Genomic DNA, 21,654 nt, shown 5'->3' with positions numbered 1-21,654 from the left:
ATGTTTTTCCTTCAATACCTTCAGGTTTCTGAGTGGCAGCCAGGCATTCTTGGGGTCTGGGGGGTGGGAGGAGGACCAAACCATCCAGTTTCTGCCCCAAATATAGCAGGGCCTTTTGTTGGCCTACCTGCTCAATTTTGAAGGCAAGCATTCCACCCAATCTCCTCCCCAAACCTGTCAAATGTTCCTGAAGAAACCCTTGTGAATTTCCTGGCCCCATGGCTACACCTTCATTTTCTGATCTTCTATAGTAATGGAAGGTCTAAAATCATGAAGAAGTTGAGAACTCTGTATGGAAAATGATTATATTCTACCAGACTAAACTAAACTCTACAGCACAGATTGCTAGACTATAATCAATAACAAGGTGTACTAGAATGGAAATTTGAGAATGGGAGGCATATGTTTCTAATTCCTGTGACCACCACAACGCCTCAAACAGGGTCTCATGGACATAAGGCATTCAATCAATACTTGTTGATAAAAATGAACGTTAAAAATTGTTTTTACATATAATAGGGGAAAAATAAAATAATAATTTTTTTTAAAAATTACACAAAAAATACTTGTTGAATGAATGACGACAGTATTGCCTCCACATAATTAATCTAGGAAATTATGTGCTTTATATAACACAGAGGTATCTCATGATAGTAGATTAAAAACTATTTGTGGTCAAGTCTATTTTTTAAATGGGCATCAGGCCATTGTTATGGTCTAGAACAGGGTGGAGAACTTAACTCCCTCTTATACTGTTAATTTCTAAGGAAGAAAAGAAAATCATGTTACACTTCAAACAATACAGCCTTCTTGCCTCTCTGCCTCCTGAACCCTTTCACATCCCTTAAAGTTCAATTCAAATGCCACGTCCTCCAAGAAGCCTCTCCTGTGCTCCTCATCCCCATCTCTGACCCTTATACAGAACCGTGTTTGCATCTCCTTCCCTTATGCACTCATGTACTATCTTAAGTGGCAAAAGTGGAGGGCTGGGCATGGCGTTGGGAAGACTTAAGTTCAAATCCAAACTCAGACACTAGCTGTGTAACTTTGGGCAAGTCACTTCACCTTTGCCTGCCTCAAATATCACCCACCTCAAAGGGTGGCTGTGAGGATCAAATGAGAAGTTTGTAAAGCACTTTGCAAACCTTAAAAGCACTATACAAGTGCTAGCTATGATCATTTTGTATTCTTATTAATAATCTAGGTCTGTGTCTTACCCTCCAATAGACTGCAAACTCCCACAGAGTTTCTGCTCCTTCGGGACATGGGCTGCTGTCTTGGCTCTGAACATAGTAGGGGCTTAATAAATGTCTGCTGAATTGAGAGGCCCAAATAGCCTTCCCTTCCCCAGATGATCATTTAATCATTCAAGCCAACCCACATGACCTCATTCATCACCTTAACATATCCACACTGTGGGCTTCTACACTAAAAGAAGGGATTCCCCTGTTAGAGGGCCCCAAAATGCAGTACAAAACACAAGATTGCCCCAGAAGTATTAACCTTGAGAGACAGGCTTGGTGGAGATCTCAGAGGGATTGTTTTTTTACAAGGATTACAATGGGGGTCAACCCAATGTTACCACTTTCCTTGTAGATGGAGAAGCAGAGGCAGAAGAAAGCATACCAGCCTCCCAAGAAAGAGATGAAACCAAGAAAGAGACATGTAGCAAGTCCAGTGTATGTCAGGCCAGCCAAACTTTCTAACCATCATGTCATGTTAAACTTCATTTCATGAAAAATGGTGTCAAGCTAATGGACTGACAGGTCTTAAATTTCCCAATCAAAGAAGGGGTATTTTGTGTCTCCTCAAATGAGGAAAGTGACAGAAGTTGAACATTCTGGATGGCTGAAGGTCATGAAAATCATGTTTAAAAGGGACCAAAGAACTTTTGGGAAAACTACAAGGCAGAAAATGACCAAGAAACTGTCAACAAGCTTTTCAAGGCCTAGTAAGTTATGGGATGTTGTGTTCGTCCTTCGTTGCCAAAGAAGACCATGCCATCAGAGAAATGATGACATGACTTGTTATGAGATGTAACATGTCGCTCAAAAGCCATTTCTTGGATTCACATTTGAACTTCTTGGAAAATACAGGTACAATCAGTGATAAGTCTAAGGAATTCTTCCATCAAAAAATGCCCCCAATGGAAAAGCTAACAACAATACGAGGGGGCAAGTGAAGCCCAAGCATAGCACGGCAGAGCTAAAGGGGGCCGGGACCTACTGCTGGCTGCCTCCTGCTGGACTCAGAGCAACACACCATACTGAGGCAAAATACAACTGGTAATCATTTGTAGCTACAGCTTAGCTTAAGTTCAATAAGCAATTTTGAATATCTAAAAGAAACAATTAAAAGTATAAAACTGTGAGTCCTGTGAAAATGTTGTGTGGGCAATGGACAAAATCTGAAGCTGTATTTGAAATCTGAACAAAAGCTGCGTTGAAAAATCAGAACAAAAAATACTGTAAAATTCACCTACAATCCCAGGACCTACTTTTCATGTGTAACAGAAAAAAGTCATCCAGTGCTATAAGCTCACATCAGTATTTTGAGGTTTACAAAGCACTTTCATCACAACCCTGCGAGGTGAATAGGCCAAGTATTCTCTCCATTTTAGAGAAACAGAAAGTAGGCTCCCAGAACTAAGTAACTTGTTCAGGGTGAAACATCTCACTGGGGGCAGGGTTCAAACCCAGGTCTCTGCTGTTCTTTCCACTCCCATACAGAGCTCTTAATGTTACCTATAAATACTCACACAGAGTAACAAACAATACCAAAAAAAAATATCCAAGGCCTGGGGTTTGCTTTGTGGCATCTTCAGACTTTATTTCACAGTATGAGGAACCTGTTGTATTGAATTTACAATGACATACTAATCCGAAAATCTGGAACACAAATATGTAACAGAATAAGTGCAGGCCATTCCATCTAAGTTGGGATACAAACATTTTAAAGCATTAATCGAGAAGGCTTCATTTAATCTACCTTCCCACAAAGCAGCTTTTTATGCGACTCGACCTCAGAGATAGCCTTGGGCTCCATTCTGAGAAGGTCAACACCACATACTGGAAGCACTGATGTAATTTTAGATTGTTCCTAAATACTATTCATACTCCAAGGTAAGAGTTTTAGTAAAATGTGTTCATACAATTTCGAGCTAAGAAGGAACCTTGGGGAATATTTAGTCCTGCGTCCTCATTTTACCGAGCAAGAATATGAGAGTAAAAATCTTTATCTTCCTGGGCTCAGATTGCTTTAAGACAATTTCCAAGAATTCAGTGTGCTACAAAACTCAGCACTGCCTGTACTTTGATTAACAAGCATCTTCTCTCTGGAGGCAAATTTACAGCTAAAGAATAAAAAGAAGCATCATTTGAATGGTTAGTGAGTGTTCTGCACTGGCTAAACACCAACTCCCAATGGAAATGGGGTTTTGCTCATCTTCCTAAATAATATATAGATGAGTGCTTCTAATAAGATATATTGTGTTCCATTTATAAACCCCATACATTTTTGGTTAAAAAGGTTCACCATGAACCTAATACCAAACAATGCCATTTGTGTTCCTTTTCCAGGGTGATATTTGGGCATTTCTAGCCTGTCTTTCCAGGCTGATGACACATTACTTCCCCCATTCACTATATTCCAGTCAAACTAGTCTGCTTGTAGTTCCCTGTACAGAATAGCTCCTTTGCACTGGCTGTACCCCCATGACTGGAATGCTCTCTCTCCTCACTTTAAGAGGCCTTCCCAATTTCCCCAGTTACTCGTGCTCCTTCCAAATCAGTATACTTTGTGGGGAGGGGGGGAACATACATTCTGTATCCTGTACAGGAGAGGCACATTGCAGACTGGATAGAGCCGACCGTCAAGCCAGGAAAACTTGAGTTTCAGTCCTGATTCCAACTGGCTGGGAGACCCAAGGTAAATCACCAATTATCTGAGATGATAATCTCCAAGGTTTATAATCTCTAATTGCAGAAAACATATTGACCTGCATTGGTAGGTGTTGCCTTACGCCACTGAAATCCCAAGCCCAGCCAGCCTTTCTCTTTTCCCTCTCTATCTACTTCTCTATAAACATGTTACATCCTCCAGGAGAATATAAGCTCTCTGAAGGCAGGAAAACTTAACACAGTGCTTGGAACACAATGAATGCCAAACAAATGCTTGGTGATATTTTAAGCTTTAATGTACTATGGACATATTTTAAATCTTCATCCTAGATTTATTTTGCAAGATGATTTTTCAAAGTTGCTTATTTTGATCTCCCTCCGAGGCTTAAGTGTGGGTGTTATCCAAAGCTCAGTCTTTGGCACTCTCAAAACTGTGTCAGAATGTTGATCTGTTTTCACGAGATTATGGAGCTGACCGAGCCCATCCCTTGACCTTTCCATCTAAGTTCCCTCTATTTGGCTGAGAGTAGAGAGGTCAACACCCTGGTTAGTCCTGGGAGGTCTTTACCGCCACGTGGCAGGGACAGCACAGGTTTCTGATGGGGAAAGGCAACAGCCCGAGCAGGATGGAATAAAGGAAGAGCCATGACTGACCTTGGAGAGCCAGGAAGAGGTGAAAACAGGTGAAATGGAGTCAGGCACACATGGAAGAGTAGAGAAGGGTACGGCCTCAGCCCCAGCAACAATCCATGAGCTGTGAAGCTACAGTTCCTTCTCTGATCTTTCTCAAAAGTATCCCATCAGATGATATTCTTTGGTTTATTTTCAGTTGCCTAGCTAAAGTCCTGTGAGATCAACTCAACCTCAATGAGAAGGGGAAACCCCAAATGCAGAGATAGGGACGTTCTGAGCATGACCCAGCTCAGACTCTTACATATATATAGAATCCAGGGATGGAAGGCTTAGGCTGATGGGAGGATACAATCTAGTCTGAGCACCCTCTGGTGAACAGTGCAGCCACTTGAATGCCAAGTCACACCCTCTATCCCCTGAGGTAACCATTTGGCTGGTGGCTTTAGGGTAGTGCTATCTGATGACCAAGAGAGATTTGGATTTTTTGTAGCTAATGGTCTTCTTTGCCCCAATAGGCCAAGAAGTCTATATGATACTCCCTCAATGGTTAATTAGTGAAATGACAGCCTGCTTCTCTATATTCTACAGAAATCAGAGGAATCAGTTAGGTATGGATGGGAATAGTTCTAGTAGCACCACCAAGTGTCCACCTAGGACACACACCATCTGTCACAATGGCATCAACCATAACTGCCAGATCTCTCATGCCAGTCCTGTCTTTTCATTTAATCTCCAGTCTCTGGCTTCAAACTTTCTACTAAACATCATTATTTGGAGGTACTGCCATTACCTAACACTCAACATGCTCTTTACCCTGATCAGACCATATATAGAATAATGTGTCTAATTCTGGGCACTGAATTTGAAAAAGGACACTGGCAAACTGGAGACTGACCAAAGGAAGCCAACTGCAATGGGGAGATGCCTCAAAATCATATGGCACTGATACTGGTGGAAAACACTGAGGAGGCATCACCTAGAGAACACTTGGAGGATCACAGCCTGCAATTATCTGAAAGGCTATCACACTGAAGAGGTTTATTTTGTTTGGCCTCATGAAGGAACAGAGGAAAATGGACAAAGCAGATTTTCCAGGGAGAGAAGAAAATATTTAGAGCCATCTAAAAGCAGATCAGGGCTGCCTCTAAAGGTAGTGAGTTCTCTAACACACTATACCAAGTCAAAACTCCATTGCCTGGCTTTCATGGTCTTCCCGTAATGTGGGGAGCCTACTTTTCTGACTGTGCTTCCTACTATTACTTCCTTCTACTACTCCCCAATATGCTTTTTCCATTCCACCGCATCTGATTTCTACATTGTTCTTTGGACACAGTGGGCTCAATGTTTGTACTTTTGCATGGAGATTATTGCCTTCGCATCTTTGGTCCTTCCCAAGCTCTCCTCTCAGAATGCTCTCTACTTTGGTCAGAGCCTCATGATTTCACTCTTAATTATATAAAACTGCCCTGATTGTCCATAGTGTTTGTGTGTGCACCCCACCTGACCCCTTACCTTTCAGCCTCCCTGAAAGCAGGGACCACTTTCAGACTCTGTCTGCATCCTCATGGCACCTAACACAGTACACACCAAACAGGTGACAGTTACTGTCATTTTCACAGTGGTTCATACATTCAACGAATATTTCATCTAGAAGTGGTAGGCAGCAATATCAAGCAAGCATTCAGTAAGCACCCATGTAGCAAGCAGACAAACAAGAAAACAGTCCCTGTCCTTAAAGGAGAATGCATTTATGAGGAAGTGACATTAACAAATACAATTAAATCAAATCTGGATAAGGACATTTGGGGAGCTCTATAGGTACCTGAGCCAATAGAGAAGGATTCTCTGTTCTAAGAGGAGGGGGCAAAGACAGAGAGCATCTTAGACATATGAGCAGACTGGTCCAAAGGCACAGAAGCAATGTATGGAGAAGAGCAAACAAGGCCAATTTTGGGGGACCCTCAGGTAGGTGAGGGAGAGTGATAGGTGCTAAGACTGGAAAGGTGGCCTAGAACCACACTATAACGGACTTTAAATGCTAAAGAGAGGAGTCTGTATCTGATCCTAGAAGCAACAGGAAATCCCTGAAATTTCCTGAGCAAAGGAGGAAGAAGAAATCCGAGGGCTAGTTAAGACTCTGACTTCATAGATTTTTGTTCTGATGGGAAATGTCACAAACTCTGAGAGCTATAATATATATTACAAAAGAAGTGAGACTTCGAATAATAAAACAAAGTGTTAAGTAAGGTTCAAAGGGCAAAGTCATTGAGGATAGTTGCAATTAGGAAAGGTTTCACCAGAAAAGACCCCATTTGAGTTGGACTTTAGAGGACCAGAAGAAATTCACCAAAGGAGGAAATACTACCTAGAGAACCTTTTCAACTCTGTCAGATATTTACAATTCCATGATTATAAAAAAGGCAAACTAATCCTCAAGTGATTAAAATTATGATCACTATCCAGCAGCAATTACTCAAATAACAGCCAGGGCCGTGATATTTATGTTAATGGTCCTCATTAGAGACTATTAGCTACCAAAACAATGTTAAACACAATTAGCCTTGAGGACCAAAGCTTAAGTATCACTTTGTCAGGTTCAACAAACACCCCAGATGGATGGGCCTGCTAACTGCTAATGGATCCTATGGAAAAATTCCTCAGTACCACAAGTGGCAGCAAAGGCTAACAGCCTCTCCTATGAACTCCAACATCACTAGAAATCACATGAAGCACAAGAGGTACCAAGGCCGTTTGTTTATTACTACATTTTATTTATTCAAAACAATCTCAGATCATCTTGAGATGATCTCAGGCCAGTGGTGCTCAAGAATATTATCTATGTCCAGAGGCTCTCATATAATAGAAAGAAAATGTACATGGAATAAAGAAATTTAAAGTGTGGTTCTCCCTCATCTAACCATTTTGAAAACAGCTAAGACTAAGCTATTTAAAAAAAATGGAAGAGATGAAATGTCACCAATTCCTGTTTGCTCATGAAGGGTGTCTCATATCTAGAGATCAGATGGTCAATAGCAATCAGGTCAACTCCAGCACAAGAAATTCTGCTGAAGCCCTGTGTGGCCACACTCGACTCCCTAGAGCCAGTCTACACTAATGTTCCAACAGTATGGCCAGGAAGGGAGTGCTGCTAGCTCTGGTTCTGTTCTTTACAGCTATTTCCTCTTCCCCATGGAAATAGACAAGTGTTTCACCCCACTGACAGGGCACTGTAGATACAATATTCCTCAATTCTCAAGAACCTTGCAAAATATCCACCTCGTAGAAACAAGCCTTACTCAGATAATGCAGTAATGCCCTCAAGATAGTGGTCCCTCCACCACAAGCATCAAGTACTTGAATCTGGGCAGAAATGCATAATTTAGGCCAATTCAGTCATCATTCTTTATTCTATATTTGATGCCCCCACTTAATTAAATTGTCAGATTCCTATTTTATGCATTGTCCAAGAACTGATTCACAGTAAAAGAGTATAGACCAGTAATGGCAAAAATCCATGAAAGTAAAAGGTAATGCTAAAAGATGATCTGCCAATAAACATTACTAAATACTGGGCTAAATATCTATAAAGTAGGAAGAAAAGTAACCAAATTCAAAGAACTTTCTTTTTATTCCACACACAGAGTCAGAGTCAAAGGGGCCCCTCAGAAGTCCAACCTACTTCTGATTAAGAATCTGTGACAAATGGACACCCAGCTCCTGCCTGAGCGCTGGTCAATGAAGGGAAACTCACTACTTTCCCAAGGCAACTTGCTCTGCTTGAGCAGCCTGAGTTGCTAGAAACTTTTTCTTCTTTCAGTAGCAGTTCTCTCTGAAACTTTCCCCTGCTGTCATTCTGCCCTCTAGGACATTAAAAAGCATGTGGGGGGGGGGGGGGCGAGGGAGAGTACCAGATTGGTGAGTGGCCTGGAGATAGTGCCATTCAGAGTTCCTTTGAAGCAGCTGGGGATAAGGTGAAACCCACTTCAAATTCTTGAAAAGAACAATCATATCCCCTGCACCCTCTTTTCTTCTCCAGGTTAAATGTCCCCAGCTGCTTCAAAGGATTCCTGAATGGTACTATCTCGAGGCCACTCACCAATCCAGTACCCTTTTCCCTCCCCCTCACCATGTGATCCAGTTTTTTAATGTCCTTCCTAATAAGTGGCACCTAGAACTAAACGCAATACCCCAGATGCAGCTTGGCCACAGCAGAAGACAATGGGATTATCAATAAAATAGACTTGTTCCACATCAACCATTATGTACTGTGGAAGTCTTTGACACTCACTTTAGATCACCAACATGCTTTGGGTCAACTTTAGAATGACTGAATCTCACAAATAGCACCTCCAATCTCACACATGGAGACACTTTGGCCCAGTTTGTATTCACCCTTCCCCCAAATTCAAACTTCATGATTGAGAGTGTGGAATTAAAGTATTTGGCAGTTGCATAATGTTGAAGGGCTCCATTCTATACGATTTATTTGGTGGTGTGGACAAGGCCCTGGTCAGACATTACTTTTGGCTAATGAGGCACCAGCCCAGAGTTTCATGTTCTCTGACACTTACTTTCCTCCTCCAAATCTGAGCACCACCTATCTCACAGGACTTTCGTAAAAGTAGGGAACTGTTTCACTAGACTTCTCTCAGGACAGAGCATACTCTCTCTGCCAGCCATGGGTTCAGAGCCTTTTCAGCATAGCAGAAGTTACCACTGTTCACATTGGGTTGGCAGAATCTCTGAGAACCCAGGACCACCTCCCTTCCTTGATTCATCGAAGAGCTTTTGAGGGAGGCGCTATGTTATAGCATACTCATCATTATATTATGTTATGCGATATTCATCAAGGACATGCTATGTTACATGCTCTTTCTATACAGAGAGCACATAACATACATTTTGAGGTAACATATCCATTTTTTAAAGATGAAGAAATCAGAGATGCAAAAAAAGCAACTTAAGAGCATTTTGATTCAATAAACCTTTATTAAGCACCTACTATGTGCAAAGCACTGTGCCAGGCTCTCAGAAAGGTATAAAGACTAAAAAGACAGGGTGTCCACTTTTAAAGAGCTCACACCACAGTCTGTGGGGAAATAGACACATAGACATTGACCAAGAGCTCTAATATGAAGCAGAACACCAACAGCCCCACCTGTGCTGAGCTCCCAAATCGTCAGTGGCTGCCTGCCCACTGCTGCTGCCTGGCATTCCTAGCTTCCATAGCATAGTGCCCTCCAACTGCTCTAATGTAGCTCTATCTGCCCCTTCCCACCTCCCACTTCTGGGACTCCATTCCTCATGAAACCTGAGTCCCTCTCCCTTTTTTTCTGCTGATTTCCAACCCACCCAGCCTTTAAAGCCTGCATCCTCCAGGAAGCCTTCCCTAGAACCTCCGAGTACCTGAGTGTGCCCCTCCTAAAGAGCTGAGGTCCCATTTTGTACAGGAAAGCACAAGCAAAGATCCCCTCACACATAACTGCCAGCTTAATAAGACTGCTTCAAGTACGGCCTTAGCTCCATTCCTGGAGGTGCTGATACTTTTGTTTCCTATGCATAAACTGCTTTGGATACAAGAACTTGGCACAGTGATTCAAGCAGCCAATAAGCATTAACTGAGTGGCAACTATGTGCTCAGCACTGTGAGAAGGCCTGTAGGGGACCTATTCATAGCAGCACTAGACAGTGCTGACTGTGAATGTAACTGGAGTTCAGCAATGCCATGGAACTCAAGTAGATCACAAGAATCAGTGCTGGGAGGGACCTTACGGATCTTCTATTACAAAAGCGTTTGTGTTCTAAAAGAGTGCCCTTACTATACCCACAACTGTTTGGGAAAACAATTCTCCACCCGTGAAATTATCCTCTAGCCTACCCGTACCCCTCAGTCTATTCAAGTCTTCACCCAGGCTTTAAGGTCAAGCTCAAACAGTCCCCCTTCCATGAGGGTTGCTGCTACAATTTCAAGACCCATCAAGACCCCCTTTCTCTAAAGCACATTTCCAAGTCTGTAGCAAACAAGGTAACAATTATATGCTATCTTATACTATTGGCTAATTGCTTCATGAGTTTGAATCTAATCTCTTCAACTACACAGAGGCAGAGGTTCTGAACTTCTTCTGTGTCTTAGATCCCCTGGGAAGTCTGAGAAACCCTATGAACCATGGCTTTTAAATTCATCAAATAAAATAGAGGATTTTGAAGGAAGCAAATTTAATTGAAATATAGTTACTAAAATACATATGTGTGTGTATATGCTTATTTTTTTTTAAGTTCACAGACCTCAGAGGTTAACAGCCCTTAATCTAGACTGTTCATTTTCTGAAAAGGACCATGTTTTAGACTTTTGTTGTCATCCAAGTCATTAGCCACTAGGCCCAGAAGGGCTCACTGAGGTCATGTGCTCTCCACAAACCCCCAAAGTGGCTGACAGCCAAAAGCACCACCATAAAACAATGAGTGAACAAGCATGGGGGCCACTGTATTGGTGGTGGTGATTGACTAGACAGGGAGCTCAGAAACCCTGCTGAGCTCTACTATGGAGAGTATAGAATACCTGAAGTCTAGTTATATGGTCATCAGATTTAGAGCTGGAAAGAGGTCATCTAGCCTAACACTCTCATTTTAAAGAGGAGGAAACCAAGGCCCAGAGAGGCTAAATAACTTACCCAAGGCCACACAGGGAGTAAGTAGCAGAGCCACAATTCGAACCCAGGTCTTCTGACTCCAAAGTAGGCAGATAAGGCTTCATGAGGAGGTAGGACTTGAGCTGGGCCTTGAAGTGGATATGGATAGGCAGAGAGGAGGAGGACGGGCACTCTAGGCAGGAGGAACAGCATGAGCAAAAAGCAAAGAGGCAGAAAAGAGCATGGTATGTGTGGAAGACAGTAAGATGGGCCTGAATGGAATAGAAGGTAAGTGCTGAGGAGTAGCCAGAAATAAGGGCAGATGGCAGGGTGGGGCCAATATTATGGAGGGCCTTGAAAGCTGGGTAGGGATGTTCATATCCACTCCCCCCAGGTTAAGAGGGAGTCCGAATTGGTTCTTCAACATGAGAAAGGGGTTATTTTTTAAAATTCTGCCAGCTCTACTGAGAACAGATTAATAATGAGGGAAGAAACTGGAGGCAGGGAGGTTATCAAGGGCATCAGGGGCAACACAGGAGGTACCAGGGAGCTGGACTGTGATAGAAAGGAGTATGGAGAGAAAAGTGCTAACCTGAGAGACCTTCTAACAAGGTATAAAGGGTGGGGATTAGACTAGTCAGTTGGAATGGATTATGGATTTGGGAGACAAATTCAAATAGGAACTGAAGGAGAGGTAGAATGCAAGAGTCCAAAATGACTCCTAGGTCTGTGGCCTGGAAATCTAGGAGAATGGCACCACTGTGACCAAAACAGGCTCATCTGGCAAGGAAAGCCAGCACAGGGAAGGAAGGATGAAGAATTTGGCCTGGGACATGCTGAGTGAGAAGTGATGGTGCAACACTCAATAAATGTTAGTAAATGACTGGATTTTGGGAAGGCAGATTTTGTGGAGTTAGGCAGGTGAAGAAAGAGTTCAGCATTTCGAAGTTGCCTGCTTTATACCTGAGCACAGTCCTTGACACATAGCAAGTGCTCAAGGAAAACTTAAGCTGAGTTTGCTCATAGGTTTTATCGAAGGCTTGGGAGAGGCAGAATAAAGCTAGCTGAGTCACTAGCACCTCGGTTTGAGGCTCAAATGGACTTCCAGAAAGAAGACAATCAACAACTCTTTACTCTTAACTGATGATGATAAATGGCTCTCTAACTTCGAGTTTCTTTTTCTTTCTAAGGATATCTGGCTGTATCATAATTACTGTAAAAGTCTAACCATTTGGAGCTATGTGGAGGCAAAGTCAGTCAAAACTTTTACTAAAAAGCTTCTCCTTAAGAATGTTAGACATTCCCCCAAAATAGTTTTTTAACATTACATTAATTTGCTTAGGAAATCCTTTCTTTATAGAAAGTACACAAGCAAAATTGAACGCAGCACTGCATTCTGAACCTGGGGGCCATAGGGCAGGTCCCAGGCCAGCCAGGTCTTTGCTGTGTGGTCCTGGGCAAGCCACTTTTGATCTCTGACCCTTGGTGCCCTCGGCTATATGGCCCAAGTAATATTACCTAAGTATTTTAATGTAAAATGAAGGATTTTACCATGCACAGTTGCTACTAGAGAGAGGGAGAATTAAAAGAGAACAAATTCTTTCTACCCAAGTTCATCTGAAAACAATTTGGGGTCTTCAGTGGCCCACAGGCTCCAATGAGTTCACAATGTGATCGGGCAGCCAAGATAGCAAAAGCAATCTTCCACACTGGTCCAGGGGCACCCACTGGCCAATCCATTCCTGGTAGATGGCATTCAGTTCTATTTACCAAACAGAAGTGACAATGATAAGCTGAGGTGTCAAAGGGAGGGCAACTAGGATGGTAAAAGGCCTCAAGATCAAGCTGTATGAGGAACCAGGGGTGTTGAGGCAGAAGAGAAGATACACAAAGAGTACAAGAGCTACCCCCAAGTATCTAAAAGTTTGATTTAAGGGGAAGCTTAGGAGGGAGTGGCCCCCTCTCATTGGAGATTCTTAAGCAAAGGCTGCCTTTAGGGATCAATCTCCCATCTGGAGCTAGTAGGGACCCCAGAGGGCACCAGGTACAATCTTCTCAATTGGCAGAGGAGGAAACCGCAGAGGAGGAAACCACAGAGGTGGCCCTCCTGCCCTCCTCAGAGGCAGGGTTTGGACCTGAGGCCTCTGGCTCTTTCCACTGTTCCCTGCCCTATGAGTAGCTGCAGAGGGCAGGGGCAGGTCACATCCCAGGGGTTCTGGAGTCCTTTTCAACTCTCGGGATGTGGGATTCTCTTTATACCACAAAGCTCACAAGGCAGTTAGGAGTCTTTGACGAGACTTTTCTAAACCTCAAAATGCTATAAAAAGTTGTTATGAGCAATAATAACAACCTTTATGTGAATGATTCCAATTAACAGAATCCCAATTAAGTCCTATGGCATCAGAAACTGCAGCAAGCATAAAGGAAGCAAAATGTTTCTGATGCAACTATTATATGGAAATAGCCCCAAATCAAGGTTTTCTACTGCCAGTAAGACCCAAAAGCCTCTCGTCTTTGGCAGTCTTTTCTGCTCCTCTACTCCGAAAACATCCCGCTCAGGAATTCGAATACCAAAATGGAGAGATAATCTCATTTGGTCGCTGGTTTCTTAATTCAAAGATAATTGTGCTCCTAAATGTTTCTGGTTTTCTTTTTACCCAACCTTTGGATTGTTTCTCACATTTTTCTAAAAAAAGAGGAAAACCAAAGTGAAGCATTGAGCTTTGGAACACAAAGACTTGGAGATCATTAAAGCCGACCAAGACTCTCCTCACAGGCCAGGGAAGGGGAACCACAGGCAATTAATAGCCAGGACTGGAACACAGTTCTTTGAGCCTAACAATAACCTAATCCGAATCCCTCATTTTAGAGACTTGGCTGGCTACCTGAGGCTCAGGGAACTGAAGTAACTTGCCCAGAGTCACAGAGGTGGTTGGTAGCTTCTCAATCTTTAATTCAAGTCTACAATTCTGTATTCTCTACTTCCTATATGCACAGCACTATGTTAGGTGCTGGGGGAGATATGATAAATTATATCAAAGTTAGAGGATATAACCCAGTAGGGCAATATGCCATACACAAATATTACACAAAACAGAATATGATAAGAACATAAGAAAGGTGCAAACAAAGTAAGGAGTGATCATGCTTAGGGGTTGAGTAACAGTCCTTATCTCTCAAACACTTTACTTGTCATCAAGTTTTCAAAAAAAAAACTTTTCTTACCGTGTCAACACAGCTTTCTAAAAAAGGTCCTACTTGGGGATTTTAACTCAAACTTAAAACTGTGAAAAGAAACAAAGTCCTTTTCAGCATTAAAAAAAAGTGCAGACAATGGAAAAAGACACAAATCTTGGGAATAAAAAAGAAACCTGTTTAGATGTCCTGCACACACACACGCACACGCACACGCACACAGACACACACACACACACACACACACACACACACACAGGAGAAGTTTATTTTGAACACATCAACACAAGATTAAATATTTCCTTAGACTATCAGGATGAGAAAGGTTCGTGGTATGGTTATCCCATTCCTCACAACTAGTGAAATTTGATTCTAGTAATTTAATATGCTGATCAAAATTTTCAATCCAAGATCTGGCACAGCTGAGACATGGTACACAAGGATACTAAATAACTTTCCAAACTGTCCTGCAACCTAACATCAGGCTCCTGGGTTTCAGATCTTGGTTTCCATCCTGTAACGCATCTATCACCTCCCCCGCGCCCCTTAGTATCACAGAAGGAACTTTGCTCCTGTCACTGAAGAAAATTCGAAGCAAAAAAAATTACTTCTGCTCCCTTTTAATGAGAGAAAATAGAAAGGCTGACTGTTTATCCATGTGTGGAACCAAGACAAGGTCCAGGAAACAAATTCTGCCTCCTTGCTCCTTCTCCACTATTTGAACTTACCAAAAGAAGTGCTGGTAAGCAGAGTCATGGCTGTTATAGGCAGCCTTTGACAATGTCAGCAGAGCAAAGTGGGAAGCATTCCGGATTTGGAGCCAGGGGAGCTACCTGTCAATGCCTGCTCATCCAGTAACTACCTTCCAGGATTGTGGACAAGTCACCTAAAGTTCCCCTGGGCCTCAGTTTCCTCATCTCTGAACTAGATGACCTCTAAGGCCCTTCCAACTCTACATCTAAGAGCCTCTGATTCTCTCAGCCCTTTCTATTAGTTTACATGACAGCAATTTGTAGATTCAAAAGGAGATAGAATCATAATTTGTTTCCGGATTAAGTCCTCTCGCTGGTGGCAAAAAGTAATGAAAACAAAATGGCACAGTAAGCTCACTCTCTACATATGCTGTCTTCCTGTGGCTGACTGCTACGCAACATTCCTGGACCCAAAAATTTGGAATTCAAGTTGTTTCATCAAAAAGTTGTCCCAAGAATAAAACAACATGCTATCTTTCCTATCCCCACCCAATTCCACAAGCTTTGTTCTTTTATCTTTCACTGAAAGAGAACAAAGTACAGGACAAGCCCAATCATAAGCCCTGGACCATAAAAAGCTGCTAATGGGGAAAGGTAAGTATATAAACTCATTGAAGAGTCAACAGCTCTGAAGTTATCACAGAAAGTAGAGACATAATAACTTGACAGAAAAAAGCTGGTCTGTTCCTGAAAATGTAGTAAAAGATAGTGAAAACAGGATGAAAACATGATCCAGTATGTAAAGTTCCAAGTATTTACAGTCCAGACACATAACAGGAAACAAGTAGCCTTCAAAAGTTCTCATGCCCCTTAGAAAAACTCCTTTGTAGCCCCATGAGCTGTGAGGATCTTTCTTTAATTTGTTTAATTTCCCAGGGGTGACTCGGAGTTTTACAGAAGGAAAAACTACTTCATCTAAATTGCAGTAAGTTCCCCTCGCTCCCTCATTGACCTACACTGATGTGTGCTCTTGGGGCCTAGCCCCCTCTTAAACTGAAACCAGCACTTAGAAAACATATGCAGCTGACCTCTATGGTAACCTGAAAAAAGGCCAAGGCAGGGAGAGGGTCATTTTCTTCATAGATGTGACTCTTCATAGAGATATAAATTATACATGAAATTCTCTCATGTTGGGGTTTAGAAGGGTTCCTGTAAGTGATTTCCACTACCCTCAGCAATCCCAGTAGGGAAGGTATCCCAAGCCCATTCTGCAGTTTAGAGATGTGCCTCACACAGAAGGGGTAGTGTGGGTGATTCAATGGGCAAAGGCACTGACTCTAGGAGTTGGAGGACTTGAATTCAAGCATCATTCTGCCTCATCTCCACTCTCTCTGACTCCGGTTCCCCTGCTTTCCGGGCCATCCCTCCCCTTCAGTTGTTCCTCCTCCCTCCCCCCACCAGTATTCTCCCTGCCTGCTTGGCCATCCCAACACAGCTCCATCTCCCTCAACAACTGGGCCCCTCCCCTTCAGGGCTGCAGTCTCCTACCCCCTCTTTCAGCTTGCTCACAGCATTTCATGAGAGCAGTCCCATCTCTCCTCCTGTGCCCACTGCCCTCCAGTCTAACTGTTCCAAAAGGGGCTGCCCTTGGTTCTCTCAGCTTGCTGGGATTGCAGCCTCTCGTCCCCCCTCCCCCTGCACTTTTCAGCCACCCTCCCCAAACTTGGTCCTCTTTCAGGGATTATTATCCTTTGAGCCCCCTCCAAACTTGGCTCCCTTCAGTGCTCTCAGTGACCCTTCCCCGCCTTCCTGGCTCCCCTCAATTATCTCAGGCCCAGCCCTCCATCCTAGCTCTCTTTCAAAAGAAGCAGCCCCCTCAGCCCTCTCCTCCCTGAAGTTCTCTGAACTCCACCTTTGTAACTTGGTTCCCTTTCAAAGGAAGCAGCCCCCTTTTTAGACTCCCTCAGTCCTCCCTCCCCTAAAGTCTCTCAATTCCTTAGTCCCTCATCCCCGGCCCACCTTGGTTCCCCTCAGTTCTTCCCACCCCCCTCAGCTCCTTTTCTGGGGAAGCAGCCCCTTGATGCAGACTGCCTCCTCCCTCAGTTCAGCTCTACCCCAATTGGCTCCCTTTCAAAGGAAGCCGGTCCTTCTGAAACCCCCTCATTTCTAACCTCTCTTAACTTGACTCCCCACAATTTTCTCAACACCCCCAAATTTGGCTCCCCTCTCCAATTTTCCTTTCCTTTCAAAAGAAGAAGCTCCATTTTAGACCCTTTCAGTCCTTAGACCCTTTTTCAATTTGATCCCTCTCAGTTCTCAGTCTCCCCACAACCCTGAATCCCCAAAGTTCTCCCAGACCCCCGTCTTAGCCCCCCACACTTCTCTGAGTTCCATCCCCCTAACTTGGTTCCTTTTCAGAGGAATAAATCCCCCTTTTTAGAACCCCAAGACCTTGTCAACTTGGCTCCCCTCAATTATGAGCTCAACCTCTGCAATCTGGCTCTCCTGAGGAAGCACCCCCCCCCTTTTCTTAGACTCCCTTCCCAACTTGAGTCTCCTCAATTACCTCATCCTTCCCTAACTTGGCTCCTGTTCAGACAGTCCTTAGCCCCCCAACTTCATTCCCTCATTCTTTTCCCACCCTAGCTCCCCGATTTTTCAGCTCTACCCCTCAACTTAGCTTCCTTTCAGAGGAAGCAGGTCTTTTTTTTTAGTGCCCCTCAGTCCTTAGCCCACTCCCACCCCCACCCCCACTTGAGTACATCAATTCCCTCAGCACCCTCCCCTTGGCTCCCTTGATTTCTCTCTGTTCTACTCCCCAACTTGGCTAGCTTTCAGAGAAAGCAGTCCCTTGTTTCAAACTTCCCCCCTCCTCAATTCAGTTCTCTCGGCTGTTATCCTCAATTTGGCTTTCTTTCAGAGGAATCAGCCCCCCTTTTAGACCTCCCTTGGTCCTCCTAATGCCCTCAACTTGACTCCCCTCAGTTTTTTCTGCCCTCCCCCAAACTGCTTTCCCTTAGTTCTCTCAGCTCTGTCCCCCCAATTTTGACTCCCTCTCAAATGAAGCAAATATTCCTTTTACTCTCCAATCTTTGTCACCCCCACACCTTGATTCCTCTCAGTTTTAAGTATCCCCAAATACAGTTCCCTTTCAAAAGAAGTGGTCCTCTTTCTAACCACCATTAACTATCTATCATTCTATTTTTGAACCACCTAACCACCACCCCTCCCCCAACTTGGCTCTCTTTCAGAGGAAGAAGCCCCTTCAGATTCCCTTTAACCCTCTTTTAACCCTCTTCAACCTCAACTTGACTGTCCTCAGGCTTTTCAGCCCCTTCACCTTGACCCTCCTCAGTCCTGTCAACCTCCCCCCCTCATTTGATTCTCTTTCAAGAGAAGTAGCCCCTTCTTTTGGAACCCCTTGGTCTACTTCATCATACCCTCCATCCTCTCAGCCCAGGCTCCTCTTGGTCTTCTTTCAGAAACTGCAGATTCCCCCCACCCCCCCACCCCATCCTGTCAGCCCATCCTCAAACTGGCTCTCCTCTGAGCTTCACTCCCGTCCATGTCCAACCACCAACTTGACTCTTTCAGAGAAAGCAGAGTCTTCTTTTGGCCCTCTTTGGTCTACTTCACCTGCCCTGAGCGCCCCCACCCCCACCCCCGACCCAGTCCTTCTAGCGTCATCCTCCCCTTGGTCCTGTTTCAGGGATCGCAGTTCCCTCCCTCATCCTGTCAATTGATGAGGGCTCCCCCCAGCTTGGCTCCTTGTTCTAGACCCCCTTGGCCCACCTCCCTCCCACCCCTCTCAGTCCTTTCAGCCCCGCTCCCCCGCCCCCGTCCTCTTTCACGGACTGCAGCACCCCGTCCCGTCAGCGCCTCCAGCCCCATCTCGTGCCCCCGCTTCTCCCTGTCCCCCACTCCTGACTTACACCGTGATGTGGCCCGTGCCGCGCACCGTCACCGGGTCCGGCACCAGCCGCCGCAGGTGCTCCTCGCTCACTGCACGGCCCGGCGGCGGCAGCGGCTGCTGCAGCTCCAGATCGTCGCCGCCCTCGTTCCCCTCGTCGTCGTCGTCGTCGAAATCCTCGTCGAAATCGTCGTCGAGGCCCGAGGACACGGGGGCCGCGTCGTCGTCGTCCTCCTCCTCCAGCTCGGAGATGGTGTCGAACTCCGCCATGTTGGGCAGCAGGATGCTCATCACGTGACCCGCGGCTCACGCCGCCGCCGCAGCAGCCGCTCAGGAGAGGGAGAGAAAGAGAAAAGCAGACAGGAACACCGAGAGCGAGCGGCCTGACGGACGGCTGGACGGCCGAGCGGCCGAGCGAGAGGACGTACGTGCAACGTCTGCGCGCCCGCACTCGGAGCTTGGAATGAACGGACGCGGCCCTGGGGCCAGGCCAAAAGGCCGGCGAAAGCGCGCCTGCGCGCTCCGCCAGGGGCGGGGGCAGCACGTGGGGGGTCGGAAGGGGGGCGCCGAGGGGCAGTTCTACTGTACGCCTGCGCGGCACCGGGGGGCTGCGGGGGTGGGGGGGACGGAGCGGGGAAAGGGGGCAGAACCATAGATTCCCGCTAGAGGTTCTGCTAGTGCCGGTCCTGAGCCCAGCTGCCGCCTGGGCTCCCCAGTGTGTCTCCTGGGACGGGGTTCAGACCACAGACCCCTCCACGGCTTGAACAAGGGTCCCGCTCCCGCCTCCACCCCTTCAATTGACAGCAGGGGAAACTGAGACCCAAAGAGGGGCTGGGATTTAGGATTCAATTTCAAACAGCATCTAATCCAAAACCACCCCCAAATATTACGATTTCACAGAGGGGTAAATTGAGGCCCAAAGAAGAGAAAGGATTTAGGATTCAATTCAGCTCATAGGAAGATAGTTCTAGAACTGGGAGGCACTTTTTTGGAGGGTATCTAATCTAATACCGTCCCCACCACTCTCATTTCCCAGATGAGGAAACAGAAGCTCAAGAAAGGAAGCAAATTTGCCCAAGACCACAAAGGTAATGGCCAGTGGCAGAACTCGAAACCCAGGACAGAAGGTCCTGGGTCTGTCTAGAGATAGAAGAGACCTTAGGTCAAAACCCTCACTTTGCTGATGAAGGAAAAAACTCAGAGGAGTCAACTGTGCAGATGAGGAAACTGAGGTCCAGAGAACTCAAGTGACTTTCAGCATAGCCCCACAAGTAGCAACTCTGAGAGGCAGGACTCAGCCCTAGATGATGTGTCCTTCGGTTAAGTCCTGACTTTCTTATCCTATGGTTCAAGATCATCCAGGCCAATGCTTTCCTTTTACAGAGGAAGAAATAGGCTTAGGGTATAACTTACCCAAAATTCCATATGGGGAGTAAGTGACAAAGCTGGGATTTGAGCAGTGAACATAGGTGGGTTTAGGGTTAGAAGGGATGTCAGAGAATATTGAGATTCCAGATCAGAACAGATGAGGAAAGAGATCCAGAGAATTTCAGTGACATCCCAAAGTCCTATCAGTAGTGACATGGGTAGAATTGGAACCCAGGGCCTTTAACTCCAGAACCAGTTCTTTTTCTATGGTGCTGTGCTGCCTCTCCAACAAGCAACTGCTGAGGCGCTTTGGGAACAGAATAACAGAAATCAGTTTCAGCTAGTCCTCAGTGCAAATGATGAATCCACTGATGTGGTCACATTATTCCAATTCCCACTGTCTATTTCTATTGGACTGGAACCAGTTTCCATGTTTCATATAATTATAACTTCAAATAGCACAAAGTCAAATGTGGGACCACTTCAAGGGATTTGTCCTTTGTTCTAATCAGCAGCTAGCTGTTGTCCCTATCCCTGACAAGCTTACATTCCAATGGGTCATAGAATCCTAAGATCTTAGAGACCATCTAGCCTAAAACGCTTATTTTACAATGGAAGAAATTTAGTCAGAGATAGGTGAAGAGATTTATTCAAGGTCACCCAGCTTGCAGATTGTTAAGCAGGTCTTGAATGCAGGTGGCCTGATTTAAATCTAATGTTTGCTACAACACCATGCTACTCTCTGGTTGGTGGCTCCGTATAAATCACAGGACCTCTTTCTGTTCAAGTGCTTGACATTTTCCCTTCCAGGATTTACTCAGAACCCAAGGTCTGGTATAGGGAATCTAATGGAAACTGGGAAACCAAGTGGTGTAATACTTAAAGTCAAAGGTCCTGGGTTTGTGACCCCAATGTAATCCTCACTGTGTGACTCTAAATAAGTCAATTCCTTCTCTCAGTTTCAGTTACCTCACCTGTAAAAGGGATCTATGCAGACTACCTTCTATACAGGGTTGTTGTGGGGAAAACGCATTGGAAATCTCAGGCAACATATAAATGTCAGAGAATTCAGAGATCAAACAGCTCTTAGAGATCATCTAATCTATATATATTTGCATGTGGATATGTATCTATCTATCTATGTCAAGGAGCATCCATCTATCTGTCTGTCTATATCTACCATCTATAATCCATCTACCCGTCATCCATCTATCTATATCTGTCAATATCTATCATGCATCTATCCTTCATCCATCTATATCTATCTTTCATCTATCATCCATCTATGTCTATCAATATCTATCATCTGTCTATATCTATCATCCATC

General features: G+C 44.6%; 1 protein-coding gene across 2 annotated transcripts in view; it reads right to left on the bottom strand.

Moving 5' to 3' along the window:
* The window catches only part of CHIC1 (cysteine rich hydrophobic domain 1), a 47,151-nt gene extending 27,649 nt beyond the window's left edge, over nucleotides 1-19,502 (bottom strand). Inside the window, exon 1 of one of the 2 annotated variants that reach the window (XM_072626686.1) lies at nucleotides 18,981-19,502. In XM_072626686.1, the coding sequence (XP_072482787.1) occupies nucleotides 18,981-19,249 (269 nt within the window). In that variant the 5' untranslated portion in view covers nucleotides 19,250-19,502. The remainder of the gene's footprint in view (nucleotides 1-18,980) is intronic. The other variant, XM_072626685.1, reaches the window with a different exon arrangement.
* Between the last annotated feature and the right edge of the window lie 2,152 nt (nucleotides 19,503-21,654).

Source organism: Notamacropus eugenii, chromosome X (assembly GCF_028372415.1).
Source record: "Notamacropus eugenii isolate mMacEug1 chromosome X, mMacEug1.pri_v2, whole genome shotgun sequence".
Classification (NCBI taxonomy): Eukaryota; Metazoa; Chordata; class Mammalia; order Diprotodontia; family Macropodidae; genus Notamacropus; species Notamacropus eugenii.
Note: the sequence above shows the minus strand (reverse complement) of the source record. Positions and strands in the feature narration are given on the sequence as shown.